This window comes from Ranitomeya imitator, chromosome 3, assembly GCF_032444005.1.
Source record: "Ranitomeya imitator isolate aRanImi1 chromosome 3, aRanImi1.pri, whole genome shotgun sequence".
Lineage (NCBI taxonomy): Eukaryota > Metazoa > Chordata > Amphibia > Anura > Dendrobatidae > Ranitomeya > Ranitomeya imitator.
In genome coordinates this window covers 834,742,159-834,756,267 of record NC_091284.1, presented here as the reverse complement: position 1 = coordinate 834,756,267, position 14,109 = coordinate 834,742,159, and the positions used below count along the sequence as shown (strand labels likewise).

The 14,109-nt window shown below is 50.8% G+C and overlaps 1 protein-coding gene across 5 annotated transcripts in view; it reads left to right on the top strand.

Moving 5' to 3' along the window:
* Nucleotides 1-14,109, top strand: part of STARD10 (StAR related lipid transfer domain containing 10) — a 113,620-nt gene that overhangs the window by 35,266 nt on the left and 64,245 nt on the right. For 4 of the 5 annotated variants that reach the window (XM_069759498.1, XM_069759499.1, XM_069759500.1 and 1 more), the window contains one exon: nt 13,136-13,491. In XM_069759498.1, coding sequence (XP_069615599.1) covers nt 13,136-13,491 — 356 coding nt within the window. Of the gene's footprint in view, nt 1-12,891; nt 13,052-13,135; nt 13,492-14,109 lie in introns of those variants that run through there. The other variant, XM_069759503.1, reaches the window with a different exon arrangement.

Sequence of the window (14,109 nt, the reverse complement as noted above, 5' to 3'; positions counted from 1 at the left end):
CATGGGGGGTTTATTCCTTGGATTGATGACAGTCTAGGGGGCTGTTCACATGGGAGGTTTATTCCTTGTAGTGATGACAGTCTAGGGGGCTGTTCACATGGGAGGTTTATTCCTTGTAGTGATGACAGTCTAGGGGGCTGTTCACATGGGGGGTTTATTCCTTGGACTGATGACAGTCTAGGAGGCTGTTCACATGGGAGGTTTATTCCTTGGATTGATGACAGTCTAGGGGGCTGTTCACATGGGAGGTTTATTCCTTGGATTGATGACAGTCTAGGGGGCTGTTCACATGGGGGTTTATTCCTTGTAGTGATGACAGTCTAGGGGGCTGTTCACATGGGGGTTTATTCCTTGTAGTGATGACAGTCTAGGGGGCTGTTCACATGGGAGGTTTATTCCTTGGACTGATGACAGTCTAGGGGGCTGTTCACATGGGAGGTTTATTCCTTGGATTGATGACAGTCTAGGGGGCTGTTCACATGGGAGGTTTATTCCTTGGATTGATGACAGTCTAGGGGGCTGTTCACATGGGAGGTTTATTCCTTGGACTGATGACAGTCTAGGGGGCTGTTCACATGGGAGGTTTATTCCTTGGACTGATGACAGTCTAGGGGGCTGTTCACATGGGGGGTTTATTCCTTGTAGTGATGACAGTCTAGGGGGCTGTTCACATGGGGGTTTATTCCTTGTAGTGATGACAGTCTAGGGGGCTGTTCACATGGGGGTTTATTCCTTGTAGTGATGACAGTCTAGGGGGCTGTTCACATGGGAGGTTTATTCCTTGTAGTGATGACAGTCTAGGGGGCTGTTCACATGGGGGTTTATTCCTTGTAGTGATGACAGTCTAGGGGGCTGTTCACATGGGGGGTTTATTCCTTGGACTGATGACAGTCTAGGGGGCTGTTCACATGGGGGGTTTATTCCTTGTAGTGATGACAGTCTAGGGGGCTGTTCACATGGGGGTTTATTCCTTGTAGTGATGACAGTCTAGGGGGCTGTTCACATGGGGGTTTATTCCTTGTAGTGATGACAGTCTAGGGGGCTGTTCACATGGGGGGTTTATTCCTTGGACTGATGACAGTCTAGGGGGCTGTTCACATGGGGGGTTTATTCCTTGTAGTGATGACAGTCTAGGGGGCTGTTCACATGGGGGTTTATTCCTTGTAGTGATGACAGTCTAGGGGGCTGTTCACATGGGGGGTTTATTCCTTGGACTGATGACAGTCTAGGGGGCTGTTCACATGGGGGGTTTATTCCTTGGAGTGATGACAGTCTAGGGGGCTGTTCACATGGGGGGTTTATTCCTTGTAGTGATGACAGTCTAGGTGGCTGTTCACATGGGGGGTTTATTCCTTGGATTGATGACAGTCTAGGGGGCTGTTCACATGGGGGTTTATTCCTTGTAGTGATGACAGTCTAGGGGGCTGTTCACATGGGGGGTTTATTCCTTGGATTGATGACAGTCTAGGGGGCTGTTCACATGGGAGGTTTATTCCTTGGATTGATGACAGTCTAGGGGGCTGTTCACATGGGAGGTTTATTCCTTGGACTGATGACAGTCTAGGGAGCTGTTCACATGGGGGGTTTATTCCTTGTAGTGATGACAGTCTAGGGGGCTGTTCACATGGGGGGTTTATTCCTTGGACTGATGACAGTCTAGGGGGCTGTTCACATGGGAGGTTTATTCCTTGTAGTGATGACAGTCTAGGGGGCTGTTCACATGGGGGGTTTATTCCTTGGACTGATGACAGTCTAGGGGGCTGTTCACATGGGGGGTTTATTCCTTGGATTGATGACAGTCTAGGGGGCTGTTCACATGGGGGGTTTATTCCTTGGATTGATGACAGTCTAGGGGGCTGTTCACATGGGAGGTTTATTCCTTGTAGTGATGACAGTCTAGGGGGCTGTTCACATGGGGGGTTTATTCCTTGGACTGATGACAGTCTAGGGGGCTGTTCACATGGGAGGTTTATTCCTTGGACTGATGACAGTCTAGGGGGCTGTTCACATGGGGGGTTTATTCCTTGGATTGATGACAGTCTAGGGGGCTGTTCACATGGGGGGTTTATTCCTTGGATTGATGACAGTCTAGGGGGCTGTTCACATGGGAGGTTTATTCCTTGTAGTGATGACAGTCTAGGGGGCTGTTCACATGGGGGGTTTATTCCTTGGACTGATGACAGTCTAGGGGGCTGTTCACATGGGAGGTTTATTCCTTGTAGTGATGACAGTCTAGGGGGCTGTTCACATGGGAGGTTTATTCCTTGTAGTGATGACAGTCTAGGGGGCTGTTCACATGGGGTGTTTATTCCTTGGATTGATGACAGTCTAGGGGGCTGTTCACATGGGAGGTTTATTCCTTGTAGTGATGACAGTCTAGGGGGCTGTTCACATGGGAGGTTTATTCCTTGGACTGATGACAGTCTAGGAGGCTGTTCACATGGGAGGTTTATTCCTTGGATTGATGACAGTCTAGGGGGCTGTTCACATGGGGGGTTTATTCCTTGTAGTGATGACAGTCTAGGGGGCTGTTCACATGGGAGGTTTATTCCTTGGATTGATGACAGTCTAGGGGGCTGTTCACATGGGGGTTTATTCCTTGTAGTGATGACAGTCTAGGGGGCTGTTCACATGGGGGGTTTATTCCTTGGAGTGATGACAGTCTAGGGGGCTGTTCACATGGGAGGTTTATTCCTTGGATTGATTACAGTCTAGGGGACTGTTCACATGGGGGGTTTATTCCTTGGATTGATGACAGTCTAGGGGGCTGTTCACATGGGGGGTTTATTCCTTGGACTGATGACAGTCTAGGGGGCTGTTCACATGGGGGTTTATTCCTTGTAGTGATGACAGTCTAGGGGGCTGTTCACATGGGGGTTTATTCCTTGGATTGATGACAGTCTAGGGGGCTGTTCACATGGGGGTTTATTCCTTGGATTGATGACAGTCTAGGGGGCTGTTCACATGGGGGGTTTATTCCTTGGATTGATGACAGTCTAGGGGGCTGTTCACATGGGGGTTTATTCCTTGGATTGATGACAGTCTAGGGGGCTGTTCACATGGGAGTTTTATTCCTTGGATTGATGACAGTCTAGGGGGCTGTTCACATGGGGGGTTTATTCCTTGGACTGATGACAGTCTAGGGGGCTGTTCACATGGGAGATTTATTCCTTGGACTGATGGCAGTCTAGGGGGCTGTTCACATGGGAGGTTTATTCCTTGGATTGATGACAGTCTAGGGGGCTGTTCACATGGGGGTTTATTCCTTGGATTGATGACAGTCTAGGGGGCTGTTCACATGGGGGGTTTATTCCTTGGATTGATGACAGTCTAGGGGGCTGTTCACATGGGGGTTTATTCCTTGGATTGATGACAGTCTAGGGGGCTGTTCACATGGGAGTTTTATTCCTTGGATTGATGACAGTCTAGGGGGCTGTTCACATGGGAGATTTATTCCTTGGATTGATGACAGTCTAGGGGGCTGTTCACATGGGAGGTTTATTCCTTGGAGTGATGACAGTCTAGGGGGCTGTTCACATGGGGGGTTTATTCCTTGTAGTGATGACAGTCTAGGGGGCTGTTCACATGGGAGGTTTATTCCTTGGACTGATGGCAGTCTAGGGGGCTGTTCACATGGGAGGTTTATTCCTTGGAGTGATGACAGTCTAGGGGGCTGTTCACATGGGGGGTTTATTCCTTGTAGTGATGACAGTCTAGGGGGCTGTTCACATGGGGGGTTTATTCCTTGGATTGATGACAGTCTAGGGGGCTGTTCACATGGGGGTTTATTCCTTGTAGTGATGACAGTCTAGGGGGCTGTTCACATGGGAGGTTTATTCCTTGGACTGATGACAGTCTAGGGGGCTGTTCACATGGGAGGTTTATTCCTTGGACTGATGACAGTCTAGGGGGCTGTTCACATGGGAGGTTTATTCCTTGGACTGATGACAGTCTAGGGAGCTGTTCACATGGGGGGTTTATTCCTTGTACTGATGACAGTCTAGGGGGCTGTTCACATGGGAGGTTTATTCCTTGGATTGATGGCAGTCTAGGGGGCTGTTCACATGGGGGGTTTATTCCTTGGATTGTTGGCAGTCTAGGGGACTGTTCACATGGGGGGTTTATTCCTTGTAGTGATGACAGTCTAGGGGGCTGTTCACATGGGGGGTTTATTCCTTGGATTGTTGGCAGTCTAGGGGACTGTTCACATGGGGGGTTTATTCCTTGTAGTGATGACAGTCTAGGGGGCTGTTCACATGGGAGGTTTATTCCTTGTAGTGATGACAGTCTAGGGGGCTGTTCACATGGGGGGTTTATTCCTTGGACTGATGACAGTCTAGGGGGCTGTTCACATGGGGGGTTTATTCCTTGGATTGATGACAGTCTAGGGGGCTGTTCACATGGGAGGTTTATTCCTTGGATTGATGACAGTCTAGGGGGCTGTTCACATGGGAGGTTTATTCCTTGTACTGATGACAGTCTAGGGGGCTGTTCACATGGGGGGTTTATTCCTTGGATTGATGACAGTCTAGGGGGCTGTTCACATGGGGGGTTTATTCCTTGGATTGATGACAGTCTAGGGGGCTGTTCACATGGGGGGTTTATTCCTTGTACTGATGACAGTCTAGGGGGCTGTTCACATGGGGGGTTTATTCCTTGGATTGATGACAGTCTAGGGGGCTGTTCACATGGGAGGTTTATTCCTTGTAGTGATGACAGTCTAGGGGGCTGTTCACATGGGGGGTTTATTCCTTGTAGTGATGACAGTCTAGGGGGCTGTTCACATGGGAGGTTTATTCCTTGTAGTGATGACAGTCTAGGGGGCTGTTCACATGGGAGGTTTATTCCTTGTAGTGATGACAGTCTAGGGGGCTGTTCACATGGGGGGTTTATTCCTTGGATTGATGGCAGTCTAGGGGGCTGTTCACATGGGAGGTTTATTCCTTGTAGTGATGACAGTCTAGGGGGCTGTTCACATGGGGGGTTTATTCCTTGTAGTGATGACAGTCTAGGGGGCTGTTCACATGGGAGGTTTATTCCTTGTAGTGATGACAGTCTAGGGGGCTGTTCACATGGGAGGTTTATTCCTTGTAGTGATGACAGTCTAGGGGGCTGTTCACATGGGGGGTTTATTCCTTGTACTGATGACAGTCTAGGGGGCTGTTCACATGGGGGGTTTATTCCTAGGACTGATGACAGTCTAGGGGGCTGTTCACATGGGAGGTTTATTCCTTGGAGTGATGACAGTCTAGGGGGCTGTTCACATGGGGGGTTTATTCCTTGGACTGATGACAGTCTAGGGGGCTGTTCACATGGGGGGTTTATTCCTAGGACTGATGACAGTCTAGGGGGCTGTTCACATGGGGGGTTTATTCCTGGGACTGATGACAGTCTAGGGGGCTGTTCACATGGGGGGTTTATTCCTTGGATTGATGACAGTCTAGGGGGCTGTTCACATGGGGGGTTTATTCCTTGGATTGATGACAGTCTAGGGGGCTGTTCACATGGGGGGTTTATTCCTTGTACTGATGACAGTCTAGGGGGCTGTTCACATGGGGGGTTTATTCCTTGGATTGATGACAGTCTAGGGGACTGTTCACATGGGGGGTTTATTCCTTGGATTGATGACAGTCTAGGGGGCTGTTCACATGGGGGGTTTATTCCTTGGATTGATGACAGTCTAGGGGGCTGTTCACATGGGGGGTTTATTCCTTGGACTGATGACAGTCTAGGGGGCTGTTCACATGGGGGGTTTATTCCTGGGACTGAGGGATCCAAGTATTATTCCCTAATGTAAATCTATGTGTATGAAAAGAGCTGGGATCGCGCTCGGTCGTCATCCTGCCGCCAGGACGGTCTCGGGAGAAGCCGGAAAAGCACCAGAAAAACTGATAGAAAAGCTGACTGTGACCAAACGTGTGACGGAGACATTAGCAGAAGAAAAGCACAAAACACCGCAGCAAAAACAACATAAAAGATGCACAAAATGTCGGCTGCGGTTTCTTGACCACAGTTTCATGCAGAAACAAGTGCATCAAAAATGTTACATGTGAACTAGCGCCAACCACATTACAAGGGTACACCGCTGGTAACAGATTGCTTCAAGTCTTAACCTCTAGTCACCTCCAGAGCTGCTGTCACTATTCTGCTGTTACATCGTGTCTTATACTCCAGTCACTTTCAGAGCTGCAGTCACTATTCTGACATACATTGTGTCTTATCCTCCAGTCACATCCAGAGCTGCAGTCACTATTCTGACAATATTTTACTGCCTTAGGCTGTGTGCACACGTTCTGGATTTTCCGCATTTTTTCCGCTATAAAAACGCAATAAAAACGCATTAAAAACGCATACATATGCATCCCATCATTTAGAATGCATTCTGCAATTTTTGTGCATATGTTGCGTTTTTTTCCGCGAGAAAAACGCATCGCAGTAAAAAACGCAGCATGTTCATTAATTTTGCAAATTTTCCACTATATTATTGCATTGGGAACCTCTGGAAAAATCTGCAAATAAACGTGAAAAAAACGCATGCAGATTTCTTACAGAAAATGTCCGGTTTTGTTCAGGAAATTTCTGCAAGAAATCCTGACTTGTGCACATAGCCTTTACAGTGTCTGATCCATTTTTGTATACTGACCTGTTTATCTGCAGTCCCATGTAACTAGCTCACCTAGTACTTGGAGTCCAGCTTGCCCGGAACACCAGATCCACTCCAGATAATACACTCCAGGAACAGACAGCTTGTTGTTCCAGCGTCTGGTAAAATCATTCTCTCTTTATTTTAAGTCCATTATAATAATAATAATAATAATCTTTATTTTTATATAGCGCTAACATATTCCGCAGCACTTTACATTTTTGCATACATTATCATCACTGTCCCCGATGGGGCTCACAATCTAAATTCCCTATCAGTATGTCTTTGGAATGTGGGAGGAAACCGGAGTACCCGGAGGAAACCCACGCAAACACGGAGAGAACATACAAACTCTTTGCAGATGTTGTCCTTAGTGGGGTTTGAACCCAGGACTCCAGCGCTGCAAGGCTGCTGTGCTAACCACTGCGCCACCACACCGTGCTAAAAATTTCCAAAAATTACAATGATTGCATAGACAGAGCAAGAGAGCAAGACGCGTATGGAACGTTCACTTGTGTTCTTTATCCAGTAGACAGTGCAGCTGAGCTGCAGGCACAGGGTGTATGATAATAGAGCAGAGCTGCAGTGTACAGCATGGAGGACAGAGCAGGAAGCTGAGTCTCTGGTAAGACAAGGGGTGAATTCAGACCACCACAGACTCCAGTAGACAGTGCAGCTGAGCTGGAGACACTGGGTGTGTGATAATAGAGCAGAGGTGCAGTGTACAGCATGGAGGACAGAGCAGGAAGCTGAGCCTCTGGTAAGAGGGGGTGAATTCAGACCACCACAGACTCCAGTAGACAGTGCAGCTGAGCTGGAGACACTGGGTGTGTGATAATAGAGCAGAGGTGCAGTGTACAGCATGAGGGACAGAGCAGGAAGCTGAGCCTCTGGTAAGAGGGGGTGAATTCAGACCACCACAGGCTCCAGTAGACAGTGCAGCTGAGCTGGAGGCACAGGGTGTGTGATAATAGAGCAGAGCTGCAGTGTACAGCATGGGGGACAGAGCAGGAAGCTGAGCCTCTGGTAAGAGGGGGTGAATTCAGACCACCACAGGCTCCAGTAGACAGTGCAGCTGAGCTGGAGACACAGGGTGTGTGATAACAGAGCAGAGCTGCAGTGTACAGCATGGGGGACAGAGCAGGAAGCTGAGCCTCTGGTAAGAGGGGGTGAATTCAGACCACCACAGACTCCAGTAGACAGTGCAGCTGAGCTGGAGACACAGGGTGTATGATAATAGAGCAGAGCTGCAGTGTACAGCATGGGGGACAGAGCAGGAAGCTGAGCCTCTGGTAAGAGGGGGTGAATTCAGACCACCACAGACTCCAGTAGACAGTGCAGCTGAGCTGGAGACACAGGGTGTATGATAATAGAGCAGAGCTGCAGTGTACAGCATGGAGGACAGAGCAGGAAGCTGAGCCTCTGGTAAGAGGGGGTTTATTCAGACCACCACAGGCTCCAGTAGACAGTGCAGCTGAGCTGGAGACACAGGGTGTGTGATAATAGAGCAGAGCTGCAGTGTACAGCATGGAGGACAGAGCAGGAAGCTGAGCCTCTGGTAAGAGGGGGTGAATTCAGACCACCACAGACTCCAGTAGACAGTGCAGCTGAGCTGGAGGCACAGGGTGTGTGATAACAGAGCAGAGCTGCAGTGTACAGCATGGGGGACAGAGCAGGAAGCTGAGTCTCTGGTAAGACGGGGTGAATTCAGACCACCACAGACTCCAGTAGACAGTACAGCTGAGCTGGAGGCACAGGGTGTGTGATAATAGAGCAGAGCTGCAGTGTACAGCATGGAGGACAGAGCAGGAAGCTGAGCCTCTGGTAAGACGGGGTGAATTCAGACCACCACAGACTCCAGTAGACAGTGCAGCTGAGCTGGAGGCACAGGGTGTATGATAATAGAGCAGAGCTGCAGTGTACAGCATGGAGGACAGAGCAGGAAGCTGAGCCTCTGGTAAGACGGGGTGAATTCAGACCACCACAGGCTCCAGTAGACAGTGCAGCTGAGCTGGAGGCACAGGGTGTATGATAATAGAGCAGAGCTGCAGTGTACAGCATGGAGGACAGAGCAGGAAGCTGAGCCTCTGGTAAGAGGGGGTGAATTCAGACCACCACAGGCTCCAGTAGACAGTGCAGCTGAGCTGGAGACACAGGGTGTATGATAATAGAGCAGAGCTGCAGTGTACAGCATGGAGGACAGAGCAGGAAGCTGAGCCTCTGGTAAGAGGGGGTGAATTCAGACCACCACAGGCTCCAGTAGACAGTGCAGCTGAGCTGGAGGCACAGGGTGTGTGATAATAGAGCAGAGCTGCAGTGTACAGCATGGGGGACAGAGCAGGAAGCTGAGCCTCTGGTAAGACAAGGGGTGAATTCAGACCACCACAGACTCCAGTAGACAGTGCAGCTGAGCTGGAGACACAGGGTGTGTGATAACAGAGCAGAGCTGCAGTGTACAGCATGGGGGACAGAGCAGGAAGCTGAGCCTCTGGTAAGACGGGGTGAAGTCAGACCACCACAGACTCCAGTAGACAGTACAGCTGAGCTGGAGACACAGGGTGTGTGATAATAGAGCAGAGCTGCAGTGTACAGCATGGGGGACAGAGCAGGAAGCGGAGCCTCTGGTAAGAGGGGGTGAATTCAGACCACCAAAGACTCCAGTAGACAGTGCAGCTGAACTGGAGGCACAGGGTGTGTGATAATAGAGCAGAGCTGCAGTGTACAGCATGGAGGACAGAGCAGGAAGCTGAGCCTCTGGAAAGAGGGGGGGTGAATTCAGACCACCACAGGCTCCAGTAGACAGTGCAGCTGAGCTGGAGGCACAGGGTGTGTGATAATAGAGCAGAGCTGCAGTGTACAGCATGGGGGACAGAGCAGGAAGCTGAGCCTCTGGTAAGAGGGGTTGAATTCAGACCACCACAGACTCCAGTAGACGGTGCAGCTGAGCTGGAGACACAGGGTGTGTGATAATAGAGCAGAGCTGCAGTGTAAAGCATGGGGGACAGAGTAGGAAGCTAAGCCTCTGGTAAGAGGGGTTGAATTCAGACCACCACAGGCTCCAGTAGACGGTGCACCTGAGCTGGAGGCACAGGGTGTGTGATAATAGAGCAGAGCTGCAGTGTACAGCATGGAGGACAGAGCAGGAAGCTGAGCCTCTGGTAAGAGGGGGGGTGAATTCAGACCACCACAGACTCCAGTAGACGGTGCACCTGAGCTGGAGGCACAGGGTGTGTGATAATAGAGCAGAGCTGCAGTGTACCGCATGGGGGACAGAGCAGGAAGCTGAGCCTCTGGTAAGACAAGGGGTGAATTCAGACCACCACAGACTCCAGTAGACAGTGCAGCTGAGCTGGAGACACAGGGTGTATGATAATAGAGCAGAGCTGCAGTGTACAGCATGGAGGATAGAGCAGGAAGCTGAGCCTCTGGTAAGAGGGGGGGTGAATTCAGACCACCACAGACTCCAGTAGACAGTGCAGCTGAGCTGGAGACACAGGGTGTATGATAATAGAGCAGAGCTGCAGTGTACAGCATGGAGGATAGAGCAGGAAGCTGAGCCTCTGGTAAGAGGGGGTGAATTCAGACCACCACAGACTCCAGTAGAAAGTGCAGCTGAGCTGGAGGCACAGAGTGTGTGATAATAGAGCAGAGCTGCAGTGTACAGCATGGGGGACAGAGCAGGAAGCTGAGCCACTGGTAAGAGGGGGTGAATTCAGACCACCACAGGCTCCAGTAGACAGTGCAGCTGAGCTGGAGACACAGGGTGTGTGATAATAGAGCAGAGCTGCAGTGTACAGCATGGAGGACAGAGCAGGAAGCTGAGCCTCTGGTAAGACGGGGTGAATTCAGACCACCACAGTCTCCAGTAGACAGTGCAGCTGAGCTGGAGTCACAGGGTGTATGATAATAGAGCAGAGCTGCAGTGTACAGCATGGGGGACAGAGCAGGAAGCTGAGCCTCTGGTAAGAGGGGGTGAATTCAGACCACCACAGACTCCAGTAGACAGTGCAGCTGAGCTGGAGTCACAGGGTTTGTGATAATAGAGCAGAGCTGCAGTGTACAGCATGGAGGACAGAGCAGGAAGCTGAGCCTCTGGTAAGAGGGGGTGAATTCAGACCACCACAGACTCCAGTAGACAGTGCAGCTGAGCTGGAGACACAGGGTGTGTGATAATAGAGCAGAGCTGCAGTGTACAGCATGGAGGACAGAGCAGGAAGCTGAGCCTCTGGTAAGAGGGGGTGAATTCAGACCACCACAGACTCCAGTAGACAGTGCAGCTGAGCTGGAGGCACAGGGTGTATGATAATAGAGCAGAGGTGCAGTGTACAGCATGGGGGACAGAGCAGGAAGCTGAGCCTCTGGTAAGACGGGGTGAATTCAGACCACCACAGACTCCAGTAGACAGTGCAGCTGAGCTGGAGACACAGGGTGTGTGATAATAGAGCAGAGCTGCAGTGTACAGCATGGAGGACAGAGCAGGAAGCTGAGCCTCTGGTAAGACGGGGTGAATTCAGACCACCACAGACTCCAGTAGACAGTGCAGCTGAGCTGGAGGCACAGGGTGTATGATAATAGAGCAGAGGTGCAGTGTACAGCATGGGGGACAGAGCAGGAAGCTGAGCCTCTGGTAAGAGGGGGTGAATTCAGACCACCACAGACTCCAGTAGACAGTGCAGCTGAGCTGGAGGCACAGGGTGTATGATAATAGAGCAGAGGTGCAGTGTACAGCATGGGGGACAGAGCAGGAAGCTGAGCCTCTGGTAAGACGGGGTGAATTCAGACCACCACAGACTCCAGTAGACAGTACAGCTGAGCTGGAGGCACAGGGTGTGTGATAATAGAGCAGAGCTGCAGTGTACAGCATGGAGGACAGAGCAGGAAGCTGAGCCTCTGGTAAGACAAGAGGTGAATTCAGACCACCACAGACTCCAGTAGACAGTGCAGCTGAGCTGGAGACACAGGGTGTGTGATAATAGAGCAGAGCTGCAGTGTACAGCATGGAGGACAGAGCAGGAAGCTGAGCCTCTGGTAAGAGGGGGTGAATTCAGACCACCACAGACTCCAGTAGACAGTGCAGCTGAGCTGGAGGCACAGGGTGTGTGATAATAGAGCAGAGGTGCAGTGTACAGCATGGGGGACAGAGCAGGAAGCTGAGCCTCTGGTAAGAGGGGGTGAATTCAGACCACCACAGACTCCAGTAGACAGTGCAGCTGAGCTGGAGGCACAGGGTGTATGATAATAGAGCAGAGCTGCAGTGTACAGCATGGAGGACAGAGCAGGAAGCTGAGCCTCTGGTAAGACGGGGTTTATTCAGACCACCACAGACTCCAGTAGACAGTGCAGCTGAGCTGGAGTCACTGATTCCAGCTGCACCTAATAGGAGCATGGCACACATGGGGTTAATGACTAATCCCTGCAGGTTGGCGCTGCGCTGGTAATGGTGGACAGGTGACGGCACAGGAGTGACGTGGCCGCTCAGCGCGGTTCTCAGGGTGTACTGACATTATTTTCCGATGCTGCACAGGTTTTACCGGTTTGGGCTGAGATTTCACTGGAAGGTGCGGAATTCTTCTTAAAGAGATATTCCATAACCTTTCACACAGGTCGTCACTACAGGTGCAGCTCGCTTACTGGTGAGGATTTCTGGCTGTGCTCATCCTGAGCCGTCTGGTTCATGAATAGAATGCAGCGCTACAGTGAGCACTGGCACATATACAGGGATGCAGGATGTTGGGAGTATACCCCGGATTATTATCTGTATACTAATAATGACACCCCCATCCCTGAATCGATCTCTGATGTGATTGGTGGGCAGGCTGGGATTTCTAGTACTACAGGGGGGGGGGATATATTAACCCTTTCCCTTCCACGGTTCCTAGTCTGATGGCAGCCAGTAATCCTAGACATTTTTGCCTACTTAGGGACCAAATATTTGACCACTTGCTCACAAGGGATTTGTATAGAACTGTTGCTCATTTGGTCACCAGGGATTGAACACTTGCCCACTTGGTCACCTGGGCCCAAAGACTTGGTTATCAGGAGCCGGGTGAGTGAGCTAAAGTCTTGCCCATTTAGCCACCAAGATTGCCAAGGAAAGGATATGTTCCTATGTAGTCACCAGAATCCGGCGCTCTTACCCACTAGGTCAGCAGGAATTGGCCTATTTCTCTATATGTGTTGGATATGGACTGTACGCACCGCTCCGTCACGATGGAGAACACAAAGTTTGCGGTGTAGTGCCCTTTAATATCCAGCACCCCGTGTTCCTGCCTGCGAGAACGGCGCAGAATTAAAGGCGCAGCGCCCAGGCCTGGATGGAGTGTCAGCTCTGCTGCCAGCTGTCTGAGTGCAGCCTGCGTGCTGGGAGCTGCCGGCAGTAGGACCCAGAGGCCGCCAGATGTGCTGGGGGTGTGTGCATGGTGTGGGAGGGGGCCCTCTGTGTACATAGAAATAAAGGCATCATCCATGATCCATTCCATCCCTTTCTTCCAGGCTCCTCCGCTGGAGGTCTCCGCATCCCCCGCCAATCTCCAGGGGATCCGCAGGTGGTGACTGCCGAGCCCACCGGTCCTCCTGCTGCACCTGCTGGTCCAGAACAACCGGCTCCGCTGCCTCCAGGCTCCGCCATATGGATGCGCAGAGCTCCAGACCTGCCAGTGCTCTGTGAGGGACCCCCAGCATCCAGCTCCATGGCCAGGGACAGCGTCCAGATCCCAGATGACCAGGACTTTGAGAACTTCAGGACGGAGTGTCACTCTGAGGCCGGATGGACCCTGACCTACAACAAGTCCGGGATCACGGTGTGGGTGCAGATCCTGGAGGAGGAGCGGGCGCTGCACAAGATCAAGGTGAGGACCCCCGGCTGCCCCGGACCGGGCTTCAGTGGATCATGTCCTTATATTACTGTGTTCTGGGGGCTGGATCTGCTTGGTACAATGTATCAGTGCCCATTATTTCTAGTGGATCTGCTTGGTACAATGTATCAGTGCCCATTATTTCTAGTGGATCCGCTTGGTACAATGTATCAGTGCCCAGTATTTCTAGTGGATCCGCTTGGTACAATGTATCAGTGCTCATTATTTCTAGTGGATCCGCTTGGTACAATGTATCAGTGCCCAGTATTTCTAGTGGATCCGCTTGGTACATTGTATCAATGCCCATTATTTCTGGAGGATCCGCTTGGTACAATGTATCAGTGCCCATTATTTCTAGTGGATCCGCTTGGTACAATGTATCAGTGCTCATTATTTCTAGTGGATCCGCTTGGTACAATGTATCAGTGCTCATTATTTCTAGTGGATCCGCTTGGTACATTGTATCAATGCCTATTATTTCTGGAGGATCCGCTTGGTACAATGTATCAATGCCCATTATTTCTGGAGGATCCGCTTGGTACAATGTATCAATGCCCATTATTTCTAGTGGATCCGCTTGGTACAATGTATCAGTGCCCATTATTTCTAGTG